This window comes from Rhinopithecus roxellana, chromosome 18 (assembly GCF_007565055.1).
Source record: "Rhinopithecus roxellana isolate Shanxi Qingling chromosome 18, ASM756505v1, whole genome shotgun sequence".
Lineage (NCBI taxonomy): Eukaryota > Metazoa > Chordata > Mammalia > Primates > Cercopithecidae > Rhinopithecus > Rhinopithecus roxellana.
The window spans coordinates 91926014-91952381 of record NC_044566.1 but is presented as its reverse complement, the minus strand read 5'-3'; the positions used below and the strand labels follow the sequence as shown (position 1 = coordinate 91952381).

At 37.8% G+C, this 26368-nt stretch overlaps 1 protein-coding gene across 1 annotated transcript in view; it reads right to left on the bottom strand.

Annotated features, from left to right (window-relative positions):
* The window catches only part of NALCN (sodium leak channel, non-selective), a 229742-nt gene that overhangs the window by 65356 nt on the left and 138018 nt on the right, over positions 1-26368 (bottom strand). The window contains exons 9-11 of the mRNA XM_030922022.1: positions 23399-23535; positions 21721-21862; positions 5654-5727 (exon numbers count right to left, since the gene is read on the bottom strand). Of these exons, the coding sequence (XP_030777882.1) occupies positions 5654-5727; positions 21721-21862; positions 23399-23535 (353 nt within the window). The remainder of the gene's footprint in view (positions 1-5653; positions 5728-21720; positions 21863-23398; positions 23536-26368) is intronic.

Sequence of the window (26368 nt, the reverse complement as noted above, 5' to 3'; positions counted from 1 at the left end):
AATTAGAGGAAATCTCAACAAAGGTAGTGACGCTTTTGAAAGCACATTGCTATTTGTTTTTGATTTCACCTGATGCAGAGAAAAGGTCACTGCCTTTTGAAAAGAAGCTTTCCATAGTGGAGCTGAATGAGATAGTCTAAGTCAGAACAACAACAAATTTAATAGCAATCTTGGATTTTATAATTCAGGTAGTGGAACATCCTCTCTCTCACAATCCTCTTCAGATAAGTCTTAAAAAACAATGACTCAGGCCGGGCGCGGTGGCTCAAGCCTGTAATCCCAGCACTTTGGGAGGCCGAGACGGGCGGATCACGAGGTCAGGAGATCAAGACCATCCTGGCTAACACGGTGAAACCCCGTCTCTACTAAAAATACAAAAACTAGCCGGGTGAGGTGGCGGGCCCCTGTAGTCCCAGCTACTCGGGAGGCTGAGGCAGGAGAATGGCGGGAACCCGGGAGGCAGAGCTTGCAGTGAGCTGAGATCCGGCCACTGCACTCCAGCCTGGACGACAGAGCGAGACTCCATCTCAAAAAAAAAAAAAAAAAAAAAAAAAACAATGACACAGATGCCTGTTTCTGCCAAGTGAATCATCTGCATTTTAGCATGGGCCAGTAGCCTCAAGTTCTGTAAAAATGGCCCACTTTTTTTTTTCTCATCAAAGAGTTCTAAAATATATTAAAAAATTGATTTATATTTCTCAAAACATCAATTAATTTTAAAAAGTACAACAACATGAATTAAAGATGATTACACATAGAAATGGGTGATTCTGCCTGTGACTCACATACCTCAGGCTCTAGGGCCCTTCCTCTCTGAAAGACTTCTTCCTCTGTGGGCTGGAATTTCCTGTTCATAGTAATGTATATAACATACTTTCTGCTAGAATAATGTGGATCCTGTTTCAAATGGAAGATGGATATTTGGAAATGTGGGTCCCCCCTGAGAACTAAGACCCCTGGCAGCTCTCCAGCTTAATTTCCAGGGCTGAGAGCTGAGGGCTCTGCATCAATATGACTTGACTTGTCCAGGAAGGTAAAGCTGTGAACCAGTCAGCAACTTCATTGTTGATTTCAGGCACTTCCTCCAAATTCATTTATCTGAACTGTAGACTGCTGGGCCAACCAACCCATTTCTACAGACAATAGGTCACTCAACCGGTCAAGCTAGTCACATACAAATAATTGGTGTTCATTAGGATTTTTTGTCAAGACTCTACCCAATGGGGACCAATCCAAAACTAAAAAAAAAAAACCACTATAAAAATTAGTTGTATTTGTTTGTTAAAGTTGTGTCTGGTTAAAAATCTAAAAGGCACAAAAGAAAAAATAAATTTCATATGTGAAGAGGACACCATAAGGTCACCATTTATTTTTCTTCTCTTAGATCACCCAAGTCAAGAAGGAGAATGAAAACAGAAGGGCAAACTCCCTGTAAAGAATGGATTACTCAAATGTTGAACCAAAGCCGGGAGAAAGAACATGGAAAGCAGTGGAGAGGCACCAGGCAGGTCACTTTCCCTTCCTGGTCCTCAACCACAGCACTGCCATCTTCAGAACAGTAACTATTACTTGTCCACACCAGGCATCTTCAATACTCCTCAACTCATATCAAGAATTCTGCCGAATCTCAAATAGACCTCCATCCTCCAAACACTGAAACCCAAACCCAAAACCTTACATATATCCACCTCTGACCTATCCCTTCTGAGACATTATGAAAACAAAGTGGCAGTTTCCCTTACTGGAATAAGTATTAAATTTCACTTTGCTTGGTCAATAGATTATTCAGACAACCTTTTTAAGGTAGATAAGAAAACTGAGGGTCAGATTAGTGAGTCGTTCAATGTTACAGAGAAGCCTGATGCCAGCCAGGGGGGATTTAACACCAAGTCCAGTATCCTACATTAGAACAGGAAGGGCCCTGAAGATCGCCTCCTCCTAGCTCCCATGGAATAGACGAGAGAGTTGAGAATTGAAATTAATTGCCTGTTTACACAGCCAGGCCTCCAGAAACCTTAAGTCAAGGAGTTGCTTTATTTTTTCCCAAATATTTGTTATTTTTTGGAAAGTTATCTCAATATGCTAATACTTTATAAAAGCTTACACTTCTTACATCACTCTGGATTTAAGGTTTTTGTGATTTATCTCTATCTGCACACAAATTAGGACGAATGTCAACCTGTGATGTTTGCCAGAATGATCTAGCTCAGGTCTCTTTTTCAAGCCTCCCTATACTGCTGTTACTTACCTCCCTGGTGATGAACCTCTTGGATAAGACTAAAGACAATAATTCTATGAAAATAAAAACACCTAGAAAGTTAAGAGGGTTAGAACACTGAAACGGCAGTCTCTGCCAGACTTCTTTTATTTATATCTAGGTAGCCCCATCTATTAAAAGATGGAATCTGCATCCTCTTTGTCTTAAAAGCCCCTTCATTTTTTAAAAGCCTTCTTTCAACATGCAAATGGTCCTGGGAGACCCCACTGCTAAGTTATCCAGGAACCCTGGCAGAGTTTAATCGACAGCAAGGTTGGAGCCTAGGAGAGAGGAGTCTCTAGAGGCAGTAAAAAGACACTGATAAAGTGGTGGAGAGCTTTTTCTCCTTCCCAATTTTGTGGAAGGTTATTCGAAGCAATTGTCCTGAGGTTACTTTAAATATTTTCCTTTTTTTTTGTAAAAAAAATTCTTTTCCCCCCTCTTCTTCTTCCTTTTAGCTGTTATTGTTCCTTGAAAAACAGTATAAAACGATACAAACACTCACTGACACGGGCCCAATCTATTCTTGGGCCCTTTTTAACTGATGGATCACATTATAATGCAGGTATGGTATCACTGCCACTACTATTAGTACGATTAGTGGTGAAAAGATAAAGATTCCTGAAATATCAGTTTGAGCTTTTGCACTTGCCCTTAATTCATGCAGAAGCGAGTGTAGAAGCAATGAAGAAACCATCCGCACAGAAGAAAAAGCGAAATGGCTTTCTAAAATCAAATTGGTATTTTAAAAATTTCTAAGGTTTTTGTTTTTTCAAATTACGGCTGTTTATTTCCTGAGTTTCACAAGGTGATGCAGCTCAGGTAGTTTTAGGGTGCTGCCCCTCATTTTGTAGCATGCTGGGCTGTAGTAAAATATTATTGGCTGTTGAGTATCCCCTAAACTACACTATTGTTGGGCAAGTTAGAGGGGTCTATATTTCCTGATAGTCTTAAAAATACTGCTCATAGGCCAGACGCGGTGGCTCACACCTGTAATCCCAGCACTTTGGGAGGCTGAGGCGGGTGGATCACGAGGTCAGGAGATCGAGACCATGGTGAAACTCTGTCTCTACTTAAAAAATACAAAAAAATAGCCAGGTGTGGTGGTGGGCGCCTGTAGTCCCAGCTACTCAGGAGGCTGAGGCAGGAGAATGGCGTGAACCCGGGAGGTGGGGTTGCAGTGAGCCGAGATGGCGCCACTGCCCTCCAGCCTGGGTGACAGAGCAAGACTCTGTCTCAAAAAAAAAAAAAAAAAAAAAATATATATATATATATATATATAGCTCATGTGCATTATATAATTGAAAAAAACAAAAACACTTCTGTATATTTAAACATCAGCAACTATATTCCTCTTGTGCCATGTTAAATAGAAGAATGTAATTTCTAGCAATTCTAGTAATTACTGTGTTTGTGCTTGAAAATAATTTTGAGAATAAATTGGAGACTCTTAGCTATCCAATCTATTCAATTCATTGGGCGCTTATTAAATCAGTTTTCATTGTTGAACCAATCAGCCGAATCTGTCAGAAAAAGTCTGGCTTTATTTTTCAATTCAAACAACATGTAACCACATGCCCTTGTGACAATCACATTGTTTCTAAGGCCTAACTCTAAGGTGGATAGCTTTGGGAAGGAAGTTATCCATAAAATTGTCACCTGGATAAATAATAAGGCATGGCCCCATGGGACCCTCTTTTTGGAGAAAGCCAGGTGGGAACGGTCTTCTTGCTTGGCAATCCAGAGGATTTTTACATCCCAGGTTAATACACACCATAGTTTCTGGATGAGTGAGAGTTTCACCTTTCTTTTGTAAACTGAGAGAGGGGTAAATAAGGACAGGAGGGTGAAAAGGGTAAAGTGACAGATCAGTTTTAAGAAAGAGTTCCTAGGGAGATGAGGTCTGGAAATCTCTTCCTTGCAAGTATCTGTTTCTGCATCTGCCTTGGAAAGTCTCTGGGAACTCATTGACACAGAAGGCCCATTTACACTGCAAGGCAGTGGCTCTGGAAAGATGAGTAAGGTCCCTGTAGTTCCTGACTTGGCAGGCAGATTCTCAATGCAGACTAAGAATTATGATGTCCTTGTAGGTAGTTTCTGGCTTGAGGGTGATTTCTCCTTTTAGTGAGTGGATCAGCATTGCTGTAGGACCCTACCCATGAACTTGTCTGGTGTACATGTAGCTGGAATCATGATCCTGATGTAACATGTGTGGTTCAAGGCCAGCCTCACTGCATGATCTGATGGTAATACCAGGATGGAGTTACCAGCCAGTCAGGAGCAAGCCTAAGTTGGGAGGCAGGCTGTCTATTTCGATGAGACCTCATCTGTTTATCTCATCACATTTTGTGGTGATAATATACAAGCCCTAGAAATACTTATTTTCACCTTATAACAGCTACTCCAACACAAACTTAACTGTATGCATAAATGCCAGCCAATATAGAGAGAAACACTGTCTTGATTAGTTAGGAATTTTATTTGCACACAAATTTTAGGTAGTATTATAAATTAAGAATAGTTTTAAAGATCATATACACTAAGCTTTATTTCCTCACACAGTCTTCCAAGTTATAGTAACATGCATCTGGAGAGAATGCTTTAATGTCTATACCTAGTGATGAATCCAGTAGAGGGGAGCTAGAACTCCTTACCACTCACCACAGGTTTGCAGGGGACTTCCTGGCATGAATCTGTCCACTCGCCTTGCGAGCGATCCTACCTCCAGCTCCCAATCTTGAGTTGTGTCATGTACATATGTCTATGTAATATATGTACCAAAACATGACATTCCAAATGCTTATGTGTTTTTATACTCATCATGCTACTCTATAATGTAACATATAGTCTTATAAAATACTCAAGCGGGTTGCTTAATTTTCTCATTGATACTTCATTTGAGGGCATCTTCTAGAAAGTAGCATGAAAAGTATATGTTTTCATAGGCATTCTAAGCTGGGTATACTTTTTCTTCTTTCCAGATTTTTAATAGATGTGTTCTTAATAGTGTGATGAACTATAATGAAAACGTTTGCTCTTTCACCATTTATCCTTCAGATTGTGATTTTTCCTTTACATATCACAAAAGATACAAAACTGTTAAAAGTAAGTTATTTTCACCTTTTGGCCAACGTTTATACTTATCATTTATGTTTAAATACTTGAAAAGAAAGAAAGAAAGGCCTACTGAGCTAATAATATATATATATATATTTTTAGAAATGACATTAATAATATCTTTTATATTATTTATAAGTATATAGATTACTCAAATCTACTTTCTGGCAGGAAGTATATACTAAGGCCCAGAACATTAATTCATTTTTCCAAAAGCTGTTTTTTGTTTAATATAATCCCATTTGTGTTTAAATATGTGTCAACATTAATTGGTGTTACCTTAAGATTTTAGTGACTGCGGTCTCCTTTTCTAGAAGGTTCCTTGCCCTGATGCTGAAAACAGACTTGCGAAGCTGAAAATGATAAAATTATGACTTTAGTTACGGAATGTTAAGAAATAACATACTGTCAAATCATTCAGTAGATGACATTGTTAAAACATGAAACATGAATATCTTTCGCTAAAGCATCATCGTATGACTGACGATTCTATTTTTACTTTTATTTGGGTGGTACCATGAACAAACTTGTGGGGTGCCATGTCCCAGCCACGGGTGGAGCATTGGCTGTGCCTCACTCTGATAATGGCCTTCGTCTGAATAAACTTTTCAGTTTCCAAAGACTTTAATATTGACCCTCATACTGGACTCCTTATTTGTCGTTGATTAGTGCATTGTTCTCTAATCCATATTATGTCTGCTGCAGGTTCTTGGCCTGGAACCTAACACTAATCTGAACAATGAGTTTAGGAGTTGCTTTGCTTGCAGGCATGGGTAATGAACGAAACAGGAATTCAAGCTTGCTTCCTAGTTGGCGATGATAAAATCACTCCAGAGAAGAGAACTAAGGAGAAAACCAACCTGGGATGCTGACTATAAATTCAAAGATATACTCCCCAAGCTCAGTTCTGTGTGGCTTACTAGATGCAGATGTTAGATTGGTGGAAGGCGTACAAGGAGTTAAAGCAGGCAGAAGAAGGGCAAAGAGAAAACAGGGACATGGGCCATTATGTTCCCATAATAATACATAATAAATAGATTTACAATAATAAATAACTAGAACAAATAATAAACAACTGGAAACTGTAACTCCAGTAGTCAGACTGAAGATAGTAATTGAAACTTGTTCATTTTGATCAATAGATTAGATGTACTGAGCACTTAGCATGGTATTAGCGATCATAGGAGATTTAGGGTAAATACAATTTGGAGTTCTTGGTTTCTAGTAGGGAATAGCCTAGATAGGAGGACAAGGGTAGGACACATGAGATCATCAGTGACAAGTACAGTGCAGTAGATGGCACAGTGCTAGATGATATGTAGAGGAGAAAAAACGAGATGAGAAGGGCTGGAGCTCTTCGAGGTGGAACAGCGAGTCTGGACTAGTCGGCAAAGGCTTCACTGAAAAAGTGGAGGTTATACTGGGCCTTGAAGGAAGGCTAAGGGTCCTAGAGGCAAAGGCGGCACTGGGTGAAGGAGTGAAGTGGACATGTGTGCACAGGGCAAGTTAATTTGGTGCAAACTACCTATATAAGTGCTGTGCTAGCCAGATCTTGAAACCAGGCAAGAAGCCCTGCAGGGCATACTGTGTTTCAAAGTTGAGTGGGGAAAGAAAACCCTCGGAAGACAGAAAACTCTGTACTCAGTAAAAATAGACCACCCAGTTAGTTTCTTTTCAACAAGGGTTAGGTATGTGGAGGTACAAACTCACAGCACCCCATTCTACAAACAAAGTTGTGAACAAATGCTATAATGTTAGCCAATGTGTTCATAAAGCCATAGTGGAGAAGAACCAGAGTAACAAACAGGTCTTTTTAGTCACAAATGATAACCTGGATAACATCAAAATTAGCAATCCACTTTTCATATTTTACAGCAAATATGTAATAAAGATCAGCATCACTGAACATACTGGCGATTTCCCCCTCATGAGGAAAGTTGGTTCATTCATTTTTCTGTTCAAAAATGAAAAAACTGAATGGTTTCATGATTCACTAGAACTCTTAGGATAAAAATTAATGTGTGGACAAGGAGACAAGAGTGGATACCATCCATTTGGAAATTCCATTTTCTTGGTAGCACATATATGCTATTTCCAATGATGAATCATGAAACTTCCCTACTTCTCCCCTCCTGAAAGAGTTGACTTTTGGCATAATTTTTTCTTTTCTTTTTTTTTTTTTTTTAAGATAGTCTTGCTCTGTCATCCAGGCTGGAGTGCAGTGGCGCCATCTTGGCTCACTGCAACCTCTGCCTCCCAGGTTCAAGCGATTCTCCTGCCTCAGCCACCTGAGTAGCTGACATTACAGGTGCCCACCACCACGCTCGGCTGATTTTTGTATTTTTAGTAGAGATGGGGTTTCACCATATTGGACAAGCTGGTCTTGCACTCCTGACCTTGTGATCCACCCACCTCAGCCTCCCCAAGTGCTGAGATTACATGCGTGAGCCACTGTGCCTGGCCAAGAGTTGACTTTTGGCATGGATTTAACCTCTCTGAGTTGACAGCTCAGCTCCTAAGGAAAACTGCTTGGAGCTGCTTTTGGAGATGGAAGACTCAGTTGGTGACCCCATCATCATGGTGCATCTGCTCTTTAGACACCTAAGAACACACATAGTCCTGAGACAGACCCAGGCACAGAGGCCCTGTGACAGTGAGTTTTAAGAGAGGACTCCAGATCCCACAACTCTTATTTCATCTTGAAAGGACAAAGACATGTATTAGTTGTCTTTCCCTCAGTGGAAGATGAGAGTCTGAATCCAGTCACTTATCTACTGCCCCTGCAATTTCATGGTAGGAAAAACCTTTGGGATAATACCTGGTACACTATTGCCTAAATGATTTCTGCCCTGAACAAGATTGCTAAAAGGCTACTAAATGGCCTTTGTCCTTACAAAATACAGTATTAATCCACACAAGGGAGTACTTGAGAACTGTTTTTATAACTAAAGCCAGAGGTAGCAGGAGAATAAATATTATAATAGAGAAACATCAGATTTAGCTTTGGGATGTTCCTTTTGTTTTGTTCTGTTTTTTGAGACAGAGTCTCACTCTGTTGCCCAGGTTGGAGGGCAGTGGCGTGATCCCGGCCCACTGCAACCTCCGCCCCCTGGGTTCAAGCAATACTCGTGGCCTCAGCCTCCCCATTAGCTGGGGTTACAGGCATGCACTACCACACTGGCTAATTTTTGTGTTTTTAGCAAAGATGAGGTTTCATCATGTTGGCCAGGCTGGCCTCAAACTCCTGACCTCAAGTGATCTACCGACCTCGGCCTCCCAAAGTGCTGGGATTATAGGTGTGAGCCCCCGCACCCGGCCTTTGGGATGTTCTTAAAAGAAGGAAAGGACTCACACACACACACATATATGTCTTCTTTCATCTATTTATACATATATATTTGATATTATATTTGATGTCCTAGATATGTATTTAGATGGTTACATACTTTCTTTTTTTCTACTAAATAAAGAAGGCCTTTAGTGATTATCTAGTTATTCCCTTCTTATTTTCTTACTTCTATAGTAAAGCTTTGCACATTTTTTTGGCAAAGGGCATTCTTAGACTGTGCTAGTCGCAAAAACTCAGAGCTACACTGCTCTGCAGTGCCCTCTTCTGGCTCTAAAAGATATTGACAATCACCTGAAATAATTAGCAAAACAAAGAATACAGAGATCCATTTCATGATAAGTAATTTCAGATCTGAAATTGCAAATTACAGCTATGAAAGGAGTCAGTAATTGCTCATTCTGGATCTAAACATATCAGAGATGTGGGAATACAAAGGAAGGAGATGAATGATGTAATTACAAAGAGTTTACTTCGAAAAAAGTCAAAGATTCATTGAAAAAGATTTTCTTTGGTTTTGTTTGCAAACTGAAAACTTCCAACTGCCTCAGACAACAATTCTTTGACAGGATTAATAACTCAAAACAAGTAAATTAAATTTAAATGATCAACAATATAGAGATATTTTTAAAGTATTGAACTTCTAAGTTAAAACACATTTCCAGAATTATATACTTTAACACATAATTCAAAAGCTTCAACTCAATTCCCATAGAGTTATTTGTGATTGAATAATTTGGACCTGAAAGACATTCCAATGTATGAATCTTGCTGATTTTTTGGCAATGTCTTCTAATTAATCTACATGTTACTCTTTTTTCCCCTTAAAACAGAGAAACCTGGGTCATTTGACCTGTAGTTTTTGAGAGTCTGAATTTTTTTTCTTTTTTTTTGACAGAATCTCATTTTGTCACCCAGGCTGGAGGGCATGCAGTGGCATTATCATGACTCACTGCAGTCTTGACCTCCTGGGCTCAAGCGATCCTCCTATCTCAGCCTTCTGAGTAGCTGAGTAGCCACCACATACAGCTAAGTAACATTTTTAAAAAAGAGATGGGGTTTCTTCGTGTTGCACAGGCTGGTCTTAAAATGCTTAGACTCAAGCAATCCTCCTGCCGTGGCCTCCCAATATGCTGGGATTGTAGGAGTGAGCCACCACACCCAGTCAAGAGAGCCTGGATTTTGCTTAAAGTATACTCTTGGTACAGTTCAACACGTTCTTCTGTCTTCTATTTCCTGAAAACTGGCAGCTGGTTCCAGAGGCTGCATCAGACAGACGCTGGTTTCATCCCCTTGGCAAGGCCATAGGTGGTGTCAGATTCTTCCATCGAAAGGAACAGAGCGTGTGTGCTTATTTTTGTCATGTTACGGGTCTTGATGTTCATTTCTTAGATCCATTGACTTCATTCAGTTTGCAAAATTGTCATTTATTTTTCATTTATTAGTTGGGATAGTTTTATAACGAGGTGCTTTCCCTCCTGTATTATTTGGTTACCCAGTAGCAAAATTGGTATGGAAAAGCCAAGATAAATGCTTGATTATCGACTTTTACTTATTAATTTTATATGGTTAATTGATTTTCTATCATCCTCTCAAGGTAACCAATTACTATCTTTAAAATGTCATGATGAACTCAAGATTTAAACATATTTGATGTTTAATGGATTTCGGTCCATGTCAGTTACCATTCTTACTCTAAGTCACATTATCTCTACTGTGCTCATTGGGAGTTTTTCAAGTTGGTCAGTCCATAGGTTCTTTTTATATGGTCCTCGTTGTCTTTGACAAAGCTTCCTTGTTCCTAGTACGACAAGATGCTCCAAGGTCATCTTGTACACTTCCTATTCAAAATCAATCATTTTCTTCAGGAAGCCCTGGTTTACTGATTGGAAAATTGGAAAACGGTGTTTCAAGAACATATCTAGAGTCCACAGACGCTCACTGCTATGGAGTTGGTCACTGTTTCAAAGATTTTGCCTGGGTTTATTCTGATGTTTTCAATTTAAATTCCGGACCCAGGAATTTTTTTTTTTTTTTTTTAATTATACTTTAAGTTCTGGGGTACATGTGCAGAACGTGCAGGTTTGTTACATAGGTATACATGTCCCGCTGTGGTTTGCTGCACCCATCAACCCGTCATCTACATTAGGTATTTCTCCTAATGCTATCCCTCCCCTTGTCCCCCACCCCGACAGGCTCCCGCTGTGTGATGTTCCCCTCCCTGTGCGCATATGTTCTCGTTGTTCACCTCCTACTTATGACTGAGAACATGCGGTGTTTGATTTTCTGTTCTTGTGTTAGTTTGCTGAGAATGATGGTTTCCAGCGTCATCCATGTTCCTGCAAAGGACATGAGCTCATTCGTTTTTATGGCTGTGTAGCATTCCATGGTATATACGTGCCACCTTTTCCTTAGGATTTTTATTTTTACCTAAGCTTTTCTATATGATATCTATGTCTCCTTTTTTCTCCACAAAGAGCACTCTTGATTATCAAGAGCACAAGGGATGCCAGAATTAGACTGTCTCATAGTGACTCAGTTTTATTTCACATTTCATAAATGATAGTCTCAGAATAAAAACACACAACCAAGAAAACTTCTCAATATCTTAAGGGTTTGCATATCTTCTTCCCATTCACCTCCTCATTTATGTATCTGTACTCTATCCATATTAGAACAAATAATTGTTACATATTTTACTCTTCCTGTTATCCTTATGTAGTCTTAGTCCTCACACATAAATGTGAATTTTTATGCCAAATGATTTAAGAGTCCTTTTTGGAGTTCATTTAGGTTATCTGAGGCATGGTTTTTAGTAGATTAAAGGCTCATTGAAACAAGATTACTTGTATCTTACATTACTCATATTCTTAGATCTGAAAGCAGTTTCTCTGACCTTGAAAGTTGAAAGTCAGTTTTCAGGATGGAAAAAATCTGGCTCAGATATTCTTTCCCTGGGCATCCTATATATGTTACTCTACTTTCTTCTTACATAAAGCATTGCTGCTGAAAAATCTGGTGATAATCTTATGTTCTTTCCTTTATAAATCACTTGTTCTTACTTGGGCTAGAAACCTTTTTTTTTTTTTTTAAATTTAAAGACCTGTCATTTGTCTGGTGTATGTATTGCTTTTAATCATTTACTCCAATATTTTTAGGTGTGTGCTGTCAATATATAGTTTCAAATCTTTTTATGTTTCAGGAAAGTTTAGTACATGTTTTATTCTCTTGCTGTGGTTTTTCTTCCTTAGGGACACCTATAATGCAGATGTTGGACTTCTGACTTTCTTCTGTCATTTTTCTTGCAAATCCATTTTCATCTTTTTTTTCATTTCTCTTTGATTTAAAAAAAAATTCCTCTTCTTCATTTTCTATTTCTCACTTTTGAACCATCTGAGGTCTCTTTATGTTCCTCCTAGTTTAGTCTTCATTGTTTTAATTTATAACTTTTCTGAGTTCTGGCACCTCATTTCTGAGTTTTTCTAACTTTTATTTTTGAGCTATTTCATCCTGATGTAATTTTAATGTCTTTTAACTAATTTTTCAATGGTGTGCTACAGTTTGAGCTGGTTAGAGCAGTTTTTATGGGTTGCTGTCCTTGTCTACCAGGACAATATTCTGCTCATTGTTTTTTTCTTATAATGACCCTTGCAAGGAATTTGGCTTTGATAATTTTCTCTTAATCATTTTTATACAAAATTAGCTTTCCCAAACAGTTTAGTATTTCTCTTCTAACTTCAGAGTTTCCTCTTCTGTTGTTTTAATATAGTGATCAAATACGGTAGCTTTCTTTCTGGAATTTCCAAGCTCTGTTTCCCAATCCTCCTCCCCTCGCAAATTTTGTCTGGCTCTGCTTTTATCCTGATCACTCTTGTCCCTGGCCTGTTCAATTTTGATTGCGCTCCTGGATTTTTTATTTCAGAATGGAGCCAAGAAGATGTTCTACTGTTCCATGAACACTGGATGCTCTGTAACTAAGCTTGGTTTCCTCCCACAGACACTAATAGCATGCAAATCATGCGGCTATTTGTTTTTCTACACTTGTTTTTATTTAGGGTTTGTGGATTACCGAGTTTTATGGTAAATATTAACTATGGATTTGGGGTTTTGCTATATTGGTATTCTTGTTGTTTTCATGTGGGAATTCAAGATTAAAAAACGATGCCAATGCCTCTGTCATCTTTACAGAAGAAGGCTCGCTCCTTAATTTTTTTTCTTGAATTTTGAAGTAGATTTATCAATTTTATTACTGTTTCTAAAGAACAAAATTTCAGTTTTGTTGATATTATTTATCACTTCTTTTCCCTCTATTTGATTAATAGCTGCTTTTCTCTTTATCATTTCTTTCTTTCTGCTATCTTAGTGTTTTCTTGGTTAATTTTTCTAAATTCTTGAAATGAATGCTTGGAAGATTAAGTTAAGCCTTTCTTTACTAGATAGTCATTCGGGGCTACATTTTTCCTCTAAAATGCCATTCGCTACTTCCCACAAGTTTCATGTATCTTTTGTTCATTATTTTTTAGTTGTAGATATTTTCTTATTTTCATTGGTGTTTCTTCTTTGCTTATTTGAAAGTAGTTTTAAATTTCCGAATGTGTAGGGGTTTTTTTGTGGTTGCTATTTTCTTGTTATTAGGTTTCGGATTTTATTACATTTTGGTCAAATAATATCTTCTCTAGGACATTGATGTGTATATGTTTAGATGTCCTTGTGGTATAGAAATGGTTACATTTAAAAATCATACATGTGTTCGTGAATTAGAATGTTATTCTCTAGTCATTGAATGAAGAATTTTATAGATGCCCACTGCACATTTAAAAATGTACATTTTAAACCTTCTACATCTGTATTTCTTGGCTCCTTGATCTGTGCTGAGGTGATATACACATATTTCAAACTTAATCTTCAAACTAATCCTCATTGGTAGGTAAGGTATTATTATCTCTTTTTATCCAGATTAAAGATCTAAGGCTCATAAAAATTAAGTTGTCTAAGTTCACTCAGGTAATAAATTGCAAAACTATTACTAGAACTCTGGATCCTGCAGCTTCAGTGTTAAAATCTTTTCACTGCATTATGATGTCTATCTAAAATGTCACTAGGCTTAATATAAAAAAGCATTTTCTAAACTATATCGTAACAAAGTATTACCTGCTTGACTTGAAATATTTGGTTTACACATATTACAAACTCTTGCTATTCTCACATCCTAATGCAAAATCAAAACTAACCAACTTTTTGTTTGTTCTACATATGTATAATTGATTTTCAGAATAATGACCCTGAAGCACTGAGAGAGATCAATACATTTCCTAACTCATTAAAGCTAGTATAATCACATTTTTAATATTTTACACTTACTGATTCCTTAAAATCTGGGATCCATCAAAACTTTCAATCAATCAGAATATTAATTTGATTAATTCGATCACCCAGAAGTAACCACAGGCCTATCTTTAATATAGATGCCTTTGGGATGCTGCACTGCTTAGACCTAAAGAGCCATAGCTTGACCCTAGAAACCACCTTCAGAATGAAGCCATCAATATATATTTGACAAAGCACACCACAAGTATTATAAATATTCAATAGTTTTTTTTTGATTTACAACGTTAACAATACATTTCTGTTTCTAACTGAGAAAAATTTGAGTGGCTCCATTTTTCTTTTCTCACTTTGATAATATTAACATGTTAATAATAAATGGGAAAGTGGTTATAAAAACATATGACCATAAGGCACGAAACCATGGTGCAATGAATACGGCTTGATGAATGTCATTTCAGCTAGAAAGGTGTAGTGTAATTATTGTAATGAGTCACTTTATTGAATAAGTCTCCCAAATAAAATACAGTAATTGGGAATAAGCAATTACTTAAAATTGCATGGGTTGAAGGTGGTATCTCATTTGACTGTAGTTGAATTTTCATGCACCCATGAATTCAAAATTAATCCCAAAGTGCATACGACAGATCATGTGTTTGGCAAGATGTTTCTATAAAATAAACTTCCTCTGGAATTGATGTTATGCTTAGAAAGAAAATTTTAAACGGTGATTAATGTGAGCATCAGCAAGATTAAAATGTTGATTATGGATATGTATAAAAGTGAATACCATTATAATGTCATGTTATGAAGCTTTGAAGAGTATCTTAAAATGTGAATTTTGTGAAAAGAGAATTTTAGACGATGGGTCAAGATTTCTTCTTGTAAGTTATTTCAATATCATATGTTCTGAACTCTGTAAAAACACTACGTGTAGGAGTTCAACTATGCATATAAACCTGCATGTGCAGGTTTATATGCATAGTTTAAAATGTAAATTTCCAAGATAGATTTAGCAGCAGCCTTAACTCTTTGATACCTCTTTTGTACATAATATAATGTGATTAAAACTCTTTTATATTACCTATAAAAAATTCTTAATCCTAGACTGATTTACTTTTGACTTTCAATGAACATTTACTAAGGAATACAAACAGCTGATATATAATTCCAACCTAAAAATGGTTACACAATTAAATATTCTGCAAAAATAATCATTGAGAGGGAATTCCTACTCTTATGTTAGTTGAAGATAGAAAGATCTGTTTGTTTACTCAGGGCCCAGCACACTGTTTGCATATAACGGTCTGCAAAAATGATTGCTGGACGAAAGGGTGAGTGCTCACACACATAGATATTTTGTTTTTAGCTTGAGGATGTATTGCAAAGACCAGTAAGAAGAAAAAATGGTTAGATTTTATATTATGCATCTTTTTATTTCCTTTCCATTATTGTGGCTAAATTGGGAATCCATTATCTACTAAAGCATTTTTAAGCTAGAAAGAAGTGTATAGAGTTTTCATATTTGACATGATGAACACCAATTCTTCCCTTTGAGATACAACCCATAGTTACATGGTAGCATCATGTCATCTGTCACTCTTTTCCTGGAGATACCTCTTGAATGGTACTGCAGAGATGCTAAGCCATTATTTAAAAAAAATTCTTTCAAGAGAGCAAAAGCCCTAAAGATGAAAACAGGCTGTTCTCTTTCCTTCTCTCTCTGTCTCTGTCTCTGTCTCTCTCTCTAAGGTGAACAAACATTCATTCATCCTAGAAATTATAGATCAGGCTGAGTAACTTGCTATGCGAGGATTTACCAGAACAAATTATCAAGCACTCTACAATCACAGAGAACATTATAAAATGCTGTATGACAATCAACAAAACGGAAGAGTAAATCTTTCCAGAATGACTTAACTTCTTCAGATTCGAAGACGCTATGTAGACAATGGGGATATCAACTCAAATATCAACAAAAATCAAACTCTAAAAAAAAAAATCAGACTCATGTACAATAAGGAAATTGATCAGTAATTAATATATTGCACTCGACTAGACTGTTACATCTGAAGGTTAAATGTATGTAAAAGTCTTTTGTCCTAATTGATGAATAGAAGTCTGTTTGCTGAGTCTGACTTCATGGTACAGTTTAATAACAGTAATCTTTCTTATCTGGTTGGAGAGGCACAGAACATATGCTAGCCCAGGTGCAACGCTAGGTATTTAACATTATTACATTATTTGATTCTCACAATAAACCTTGAAAATGAGAATTATCTCTACTTCACTGATGAGGGTTGGAACCTGCACCACTTAATCACTCTTCTACCCGGTTTCCCTCAAACAGTTACATCAAGCACCTGATGCTTTGCATACCTTTGCAGATATGTCCCTCTCTGCCTGGGGTGCTTTCTTCCTCTATCAATCAATCAATCATGTTTCTTCTGTAAAGGGAACTTAGGGGGTTCTGCCTCATGGTTCCAGTAATACTTTTTACTTTCATGCATGTGTGTGCATTTCCTCCCATTGGACTATGAGCTTCTAAAGGGAACAGTTTGCATCTTGCTCACTGTTGAATTCCCACAGCCCAGAGAATGGCAGATGAATAACAGGTGCTCTATAAATGTTTGTCGAATGACTGAATGAATGTCGATGAGTTATAAAACAAAATGAGTAAACAACACAGTCATTCCAATGCTCATTTTCCTCTTTACTGTACATAAGTTAGTTGTTCATTGTGAAGGCTTATTAAAGAACTATCTATATGCTTCAGCAGAAAGGAGGCTGACAAGAGGGTGGGCAGATATTGCCTTACTGCTGGAGAAATATTCACTGTTCATTATTATATGGGCTCAGATTCTATGCTGGGAAGTACAGGGGCATGAGGTGGAGGTGCTGGGACAGCTCTCATCCTCCACGTGTCTCAGGCTGGTGTGGTTCCAGGAGGTTCACTCATGCTTCCAGGCTATTGCAGGTTCTGACATAGGAAACAGTGCATCAGCCAAGATAGCAGCCCAGAACCATCTTCAGGCCACAGGGCAGTGAGACGCCCTAGACTCAACCACAGGTGAGACCTTGACCTTGACTGGATGTCTCACTTCAGAGGATAGAGTGGGCTGCTTTTATTACAGGGTTACTGGAAAATCAAGTTCACATCTCACTTTATTAATCACCACTCTGCTTAAGGAATCTAGAGTTTAATTTCAATAATATGGAGGAAAAATACAAGTAGAAACTGTTGCTTGCTTGCTTTCTGCATGGAAACTGGAAAAGTCCCTTTCAAGATCCTTGAATCAGGAAGAAAAGGAACGTCTCACAATTGCTCACAGGCACGGGAGGTAGCAGGATAAAGGGATGGGGGAATGATCACTTGGGAAGGTCGTTTCTATGGAGTCTCAAAAGACAGGCAGGAAAACACTCTTTCCTGTCTTTTCCTTTTAGGATCTGGGTCAGCCCCAAGATTTTAAAGATTTTTGTTTGCTGGTTGTTTTCTGGGAGAAGGACAGGTATTTTAAACTGTATAATAAAGGTGATCCACCGGGGCTATTTTTAAAAACATGGTTTCTGCAAAGTGAGGTTGCCATGGGAATTACTCATCCCTGTTCAAAGCCGGGGTAATTACTGGGAGAAAATCTTGCCTAATGTGCTTTTGTGTTTTCTGCAATGCTTCATCAAACCCCAGCTTCCTTGCTGGGTTGCTGCCAGTTGTTTTTTTCCTCCCTTAACTTATAGTCTTCAGGTACCTGGGGCTTCACTATTTTCCCTGGAAAGAGAAAGGTGATTCCCTCTAGCACAGCGAAGTCAGAAGTTTCTCCTGTACAAGATGAGCATTAAGAGAACAGTTTTATTTTATTGTTCCTTTGTGTGTGTTATGAGAATCACTGATAAGCCATCCTCCAATGTCCTTTTCCTTTCACTCCAGTCACTGAGGAAAAATAGCCTCAATTTGCACAATTTGCAGAGTGCTGGGTGGTTTTTTTTCATGTAGAGTGAAGAACCTTGCCTGCCACTTTACTGTGATGAGCATTTCCAAAGGCAATTGGGGTTTTAATGGAAATTTCCAAGTGCTCGCTGAAAAATACTTTAGAAGGGGAGCGAATGGTGGTAGGGTCTATGATCGGAATTTTTGTTTTGTGTTTATGCGTTCTTGTTTTTAAGTGGCTTTCAAGTTTCTTAATAAAAATGAAAAAGGCTTGCCGTGTTTATAATACAAATGCCAGAATGCTGTCTCCGCAGTTTCTGCTTCAATTAAATCCTTATCACTGAAATCCTAAAGGATTTTCTGCTTTAGATTTCCCTGGCCCAGGGGCACTCGACAAGGGTGTTATGAAGAACACCAAGAACAGTGGGAACTATTGCTGAAAATGGTGGATCCTGAAAAGAATTAAGTCTACTTTTCTGACAACCTAGATCAAGTCAAAGCTTTAAGAAAGTGTGGATAGTAACAGGAGCAGTTGTCTTGCCGCCTCCTGTACAGGGTCCTCTGATGAAGAAAAAATATGTTTTTGACATTCCACTTTCCAAGTGGGAGCAATAATACATGCAGTACGGGATAAACCGTGTAATTCCAACTGTACCTGGGGAGGGTTTGCTTCGGGCGGGTGCTCAGAGGGGCAGGTTGTGTTCTCTTTAGACTCCTCCTCAGCCCAGCACACACCTCTCAAGAATCTTTTTATGTTTGTCCTCACTGAATCAAAATACTGTGTTCAGGAAATATGAGAAACAATCACATTTCCTTTTGGAGAGAATATAAACTCATATTTCAATTTTGTGTTTCCAGTGGGAGAGTGTTACTAGAAATTTTTAAAAGCATGTCATGGTTTTGTGACTTTGGCCATCATGCCTATCAGCTCTCAATCCTCTTCCTGGAGATAAGTGGTCACAACCACAGCCCAGACTTGTGGATTACATCTGCTTTGGAAACAAAACAAAACCTGCTTTCTAGTCTATGCAAACTGCAATTTCAGACTGACTGGCTGAAGCCAAGGCACTATCTTCCCACTTGTTTATCCACTGACATAAGACATTCTGCTTCCATGCCCTGTGCCCAGTGTTGAGTGGATTATAACTATGAAGAAGAGAGGTGACAAGCTTTGTTAAAAAATAAAAATAAAAAAAGCCAGGCATGGTGGCCATGCCTGTAGTCCCTGCTACTCAGGAGGTGGAGGCAAGAGGATCACTTGAGCTCAGTTCAAGGCTATAGTGCACTATGGCTGTGCCTGTGAATAGCCACTGTACCCCAGCCCGGGCAACACAGCAAGACCTTGTCTCTAAAAAAAAAAAAAAGATAAAAGTAAAGCCTCTAAGGATAGCTAAGGGTAATATGCAAGCCTCTAAGGATAGTTAAGGGTAATATGTCCATATCATAATTTTTCACTAGAAATTTAGAAGCAAAGGATGATCTCAGCTGAAATCTAATTAGTGTCCTGGAAGACCAAGCACAGAGCAAAAATAAAGAGATGGCAATCCTAGGGGAGAAACAAGCAGATGGAAGAGTAACAATTATATGTAAAACAAATGGAAATTTCCCTGAGCAAATATTTTAGTTGGGGAGTTGAAAAGACTCTAGTTGGAGCAGTTCTGATGAAAAAAGACGTATAAGATATATCCTAAGAAAGGTTCTGAACTCCAATGACACACAGAAAATCTTGCAAGTTTTCCCAAAGAAACAAGCAAACCAAGTCTACCAAACAAAAGCCTAATTACTAAAAAAAAAAAAAAAAAAAAAAAAAAAAAAAAAGACATTGGCATCAGACTTGTCATCTACAATCTTGGATTCTGCAAAGATAGTAGAATAGCATCTCTAGATGGCTGAAGGAAAATCAACACATGGAAATCCTTGAAAAAGAAGAGACATCCTGCACAGAAAATCATCATCATTTTCATCAAGAGCAACATGACTGAACTACAGCAGAGAACCTGGGAACTAGGGGAGAGGTAAACAGGAGAAGTAGTATCACATTAGGGGAGGGGAGGCGAGAAAAAGGAGGAGAAAAGGGGGAGGTGAAAAAGGAGGAAAGGGGAGGCAAGAATAAGGAGGAGAAAAGGGGGAGGCAAGATAAAGAGAAAGGCAAGGGAATTCCAAACAGTTCATCCCTGTGGGAAGGGAAAGAATGCAGAGAGAAAGAAGATCCTGGAGGATGAAAGAGTTGGCATTTTATTGTCACATGACCATAGAGAAACATGGATTTTGTTATAAGCAAAAGAAAAAGGGCAGTAACAATGTAACAATGTAAAGGAATAAAAAACACTCTAGGAATTCCAGGAATTCCAAAGTGAATGCTTGCAAGTAAGCTAGATGATTTTGCAAAATCTACTGTTCAATCTCTTTAATATTAATGTACAATTATTAATCTTTCATTTTTCTAACTGAACTGACGTTGATTATGTGACCAAGCTGATATATATAGTTTGATACTATGCATACATATATACACACATATACATTTATATATTATATAATTATATGATATATATTATATACATATGCATTTATATATAATATACAATATATTTATATAAAATATATTATTAATATATTATTAATACATATTATATATTATACTATTAATATACAACATATAATATATATTTTATAATATACAATATATACACACATACATTTATACTATATATATTACATAATTATATAATTATATTTATATGCATATGTGTGTATATATAAATATGTTTACTTATTGTACCTAGGCAATACATTTTATGTCTTATGTCTTTTTTTTTTTTTTTTTTTTGAGATGGAGTCTCACTCTGTTGCCCAGGCTGGAGTGCAGTGGCACAGTCTCAGCTCATTGCAACCTCTGCCTCCTAGGTTCAAGTGATTCTCCTGCCTCAGCCTCCCAAGTAGCTGGTATTACAGGCACCCACCACCACGCCTGGCTAATTTTTGTATTTTTAGTAGAGATGGGGTTACACCATGTTGGCCAAGCTGGTCTTGAACTTCTGACCTCAAGTGATCCACCCGCCTCAGCCTCCCAAAGTGCTGGGATTACAGGTGTGAGTCATGGCACCCAGCCCTTATATTACTTTTTAAAAAAGTGAATAAATGAAAAGTTACATTTCTTTAAAATTATTACCTAAATTTGCTTTATTTATATATGGTTCCCTATTAATACTTTGCTGTAGAATCTGAAAAAAAATTTTCCCATCTACTTTTCAAATGATAAAGAAATAGGTAAACTAGAATACAAATAAGCTCTTGACCCTAAGTTCCTGCCACATACTAAGCATTGAATAAATGGCAATTCTTTTGACTGATTTTAGAGAAACCTACTCTGGTATTCTCTCTGATGTAATAAGTATACATAAGCAGTTGTACCTGCAGGAGGTGGCAGGTCATTACACCTGGACTGAGCCTTGGAGATCCTGGCCCTTTATTCTGCACATGAGAAAATGCAGATTTGGGAGGCTCTTGATGTTTAGAAAGTCTCATGGCTGCTACATGGTGCAGCTCAAAAGCTGACACGGAGAAATGCAAAATTTCAACGCATAGAGTAAAAAATGTTAGGTTTCATGATATCTTTTACAAATGAAATCATTTTTTTTCATTATTCTCTTGAAAAATTGGATTCCAGGACCCTAAAGAACTCTGCAGTTCTTTTCTCAAAAATACATGCTTTTTAGAAGGCTGGTTATTTGAAACAGCAGAGCTTACTTTTTGGTCGATGTATTTGTTGTCCTCAATTGCTGAGCGTTTGGAGTGGTCGCAGGACGAGGAAGAGGTGGAAGGGAGGCTTCTCAGGAGGCAACATGTGTCCTGTTGCTGGCGGTCGATAAACTGCTTCATAAAACTCTCCCTTTGCAAATGAAGTATACGCACATCAGGCATTATTAATGGAATGGAGCAAGTGACAGCATTTTGCAATGATAAGTTTGCTTGAGCAAAGATAAAGCAGTGGCAAAAGATGATAGAAAACTAGATCATGACTAAAATATTTCATTAGCAACGGCTTCCTCGAAACTCAGTGACTCCTGCTTAAAAAGCAAAACCCTTGAAATAACTTTCAAGCAATATTACTCAGTAACTGATAGCAGTTTTTTGAATATATTTTTTTTTTTTTTGAGATGGAGTTTCACTCTTGTTACCCAGGCTGGAGTGCCATGGCACAATCTCGGCTCACTGCAACCTCCGCCTCCCGGGTTCAAGTGATTTTCCTGCCTCAGTCTCCAGAGTAGCTGGGATTACAGGCATGTGCCACCACACCTGGGTAATTTTGTATTTTTAGTAGAGATGGGGTTTCTCCATGTTGGTCAGGCTGGTCTCGAACTCCCAACCTCCGGTGATCTGCCCGCCTCAGCCTCCCAAAGTGCTGGGATTACAGGTGTGAGCCACCGCACCCAGCCCAGTTTTTTGAATCTTATTGTGGTAATAAAACACCTTTTTTCCCCTCTAAGACTTGGAAGAATTAGTTGCTCTCTCTAAATGTCCATTTATCATAAGAATGATTAAGAGAGAATTTTACATTTTAAGACTCAAAAGCAAGTGCCTTCATCTGATCTTCAAAGCATAATGAAAATTCAAGTAACGTCTCTTCAAATTGCCAAAATCAATTAATTTTGTTAAGATTAGAAATGCAAATATATTTCTATCTGAATTTTAAATATTATGGCACCACATCGAGTCTCATACTTTTATAACCCTCCACAGAATTATTTTTAAAACTAGTAACATATTACTATAATTCTATTTGTAATTTCTTGAGCTATAACTAGAAGAATTTCCTTTTATTATTAAAAATAGGTGTTTAAAGCATCTTTTATGCATTTGCTTAACTGGAGGGCAAACATGGTAGAAAATCAAATTAGTATGAGTGGAGAAATGCCATGGTTCTTCTTTTAAAAAGTGGAAGAGAAATTATATGGTAACCTGACATGGTAGGCTAAATAAATGCTGTAGTAGTACACAAACTGGGCCAGCTGTGGTTTCTCTGTTTGCTTGAAAATAAAGGGCCACAGAGGCAATTTTAGTCTTATATGGTTGGGGTCAGAGATGGATGTCTACCTGCCATCCCTGCAACATCGAGCAGCTTCTCCAGTTTCCTGGGATGTCCCATTCCCGAGGAGTCATCCCAGAGAGAAGCGATGGGAAGCAGCCTTCTTGCTTAGGCTACTGCAGTTACAAAGTGACTCTTCTCTGAATACATTGCTTAAAAGGTCAAAGTTGTTTATTCATTTTTTAAAAATAGAGGTAGAGGTAGTAGAAAGATAGATAATAACTTAAAATAGAAAGAAACCCAACCCACATATACTTAAAAGAAGGGTTAAATGAGACATAAGATGGTGAATCTTTTACGACGTATGTGACACACGCAATTAAAGGAATACTTTGGTACCTGATTTTAGGAACTGTAAAATCTGAAGGAAGCTTTGAGATTTTCACCATTTGTGGTCTGTTTGGAAATTTTTCAAAGATTCGCAGACGCAAAGGGAGCTTTTCTTTGGTGTCTGCATTTGCTTCACTTTGCTTTAACTAAAGAAAAAATGGAAAGAAGAAAAAAGGGGGAATCTATAATACTATTATATATGTTACACAAAATTAATTTTAGAATGGAAGCAATAATAAGTAATTACATGAAATGCCAGTAGATGGCAGCGAAGGCCTACCAAGTATACGACTCTTACCCGCCATAAATTGCTCCATGAGCTAAAACTTTTGAGTTACAGAAATAAACAAAAACAAAACTTAACAACAACAAAAAACTAAACCGGAAAAAAAAATTCAAGGAAAACGTTATGTTATTTTATTCCCAAAGAGAAGCCTCTTTTCCTCTCAGACATTTTTAATGGTTTACTATTACTTGCATATTTAAACAATAAACTTTGTTTACACACATATAAAGCTAAATTAAAAATTTTTTAAAACATGAAAAATAAAAAAAAAATTAACTACAGAATCAAACCAAGTAGCATTTGTAAAGAGAGACAATGGCAAGAAAATTGGTTATGTCGTCTAGCAGATTAAAACAGAAAAGCTCAAAACAGAAGCACCACCTTTGGTCCATGCAGCGAGTTTTCTATTTAGCTGCAAACATGTTTGGACACGATGAACTTAAATGCCATATGATATCTTTGTGAGAAATGACAATCAAATGGATTTATTTAAGAGTATATATTTATATTTCTACAAATTGAGTTTCAGGGAAGCTCACGTTTAACATCATAAACTGGAACAAGGCTGAACTAAGATATTATGAAGGTGGACTGTGGCTTGCAGAATTCATGCTGCACTTTCCTATGCTCTCTTTTTCTCTCCCAGTGCAGATGTCTCTTGGAGTCCCTCTTTACTTCTGTTTACCTCTCCCCTTCTCCCGGACCTTCTGCGGACTGGAACACACTTCCCCATGTCTGTCCTGTCTTCCCAAATTGCATCTTTTAACCCTGATCCCTTTCAAGTAGTACATTTAATTCAGGCTGCCTTTTTGGAGGGGTTTGGGAGGCAGGTTTCAAAAACCATCCCCTCATTTACCTCCTTTTTGGGTATGCTTTTACTCTATAACTACAATTTGTCTTAGGTGTTGTGGAAAGATAAGAATTAGAGGCCAAGAGAGATCTTAAAACAGGAACAGAATTGGCAATGCATCCCTTTTACACGTGGAAATACAAATTGGCTAAGGAGAAGATGAAGGCTTCTTTTTGGGGAAACATTCCAATTTCAATATGATGGATAATCCAACTATCCAATTGGTTGTGAGCTCATGATGAGATGATACATCCTGATTTCTGGTTTTCTTACTAGGCTGCAGAAATTGCTCTTACATTTTTGTTTTGTGTAACATAAACATTTACCTTAGCCATTTGTACGTCTGATTTGATTTTGTGGGTAGCCTTTGGTTTTTCTGTCTCAGATGGTAATCTTATTTAGAGAAGGAGTCACTGCTGTTCATTGCTCTTCCCCTCCTAACTGGAGTGCTCAACACAATAATGTGTGCAAAATGGCATGTTCTCAACAGTCCCATGGTTATGATGATGACAATGGTAAGGAATTAGCTCCCAAAGACACAAAACAAAAACTAGTAGCATCTCCGTGAGATGTACACAATTAGAAAAATGATTCCATACACGAATAAAGAGATTTACCAGGAAGAGTCTTGTTTTCTATAAGTTGATACAACTAGTAGAAAAATATTTGTCAGTGGTAAATAGAGCAGAAACAGAAAAAGCAGTTAATTTATTAGATCAGATCAGAGTGTAAGGCAGCTATATCCGGTCAAAGGTGATAAGATAAAGCAGAAATAAAGTATTTGTTAATTCATGCATTTGCTGACTCATTTATTCATGCATCGATACTGTCACTTATAAATCAAATCTTATAGGTCAGGTTCTGTGCTAAGTTCAGGGGATATAAAAACAAGTAAGTAACGGCACTCGCCCTCATGGAGCCCACAGTATAACTGGGTAGATAGTTTTATAAACAGACAATGATAATAAAATAGAATGGCCACTCTGGGTAAATATAGGAACAGAGTGCTTGGAAACACAACATAGAGGGCAAAGAGAGAAATAAGAAAAAAATTGAAGGCACTACTTCTGTTCCAAGGGACTTCATGGGCAGCAGAATAGAGACACATGGGCAGAAGAGTTGACTTGGGGGCTCTAGATGTATCAGCACTGGTATGTATATTTTATGAGAATTCAATGTCTTCAAAGAGACAAAAGGGCAAATGGTATATTAATGGAGACATATCATTGAAATGAAAACACAGAGTTCTTTCCTAAAAACCTCTTGGCCTGCCCACTGCCTGCATCCTCACCAGTGCCTCCCTGGCCAATGTACCACTGGGTTCCTGCACTCCCTGCAGTGATTTCTCCGTCTGCTTCAGCTCTTTCTAATCTGTTCTTCATTCTGTGGTTATTGTAATTTCTCATGCTCTGTCTTAAAACCTTTCAATAGCATTCCATTGCCTTTTTCCTTTTCTTTTTTCTTTTTTTTTTTTTTTTTTTGAGATGGAGTCTTGCTCTGTAGCCCAGGCTGGAGTGCAGTGGTGTGATCTTGGCTCACTGCAACCTCTGCCTTCTGGTTCAAGCCTCAGTTTACTAAGTCACTGGAATTACAAGCATGTACCACCATGCCTGGCTATCTACCGCTTTTAACAAACAAAAATAAAAACTTTTGTTTTAATAAACAAAAATAGAAACTATTTTTTTTTTTAAAGATATGGGATCTTGCAATGTTGCCCAGGCCAGCCTCAAACTCGTGGGCTCAAGCGATCCTCTTGCCTCAGCCTCCTGAGTTGTCAGGACTATAGGTGTGAGCTGCCATGCCTGGTCAAAGTCTCAATCTTTGATCTAGGCTCAAAGGCCTT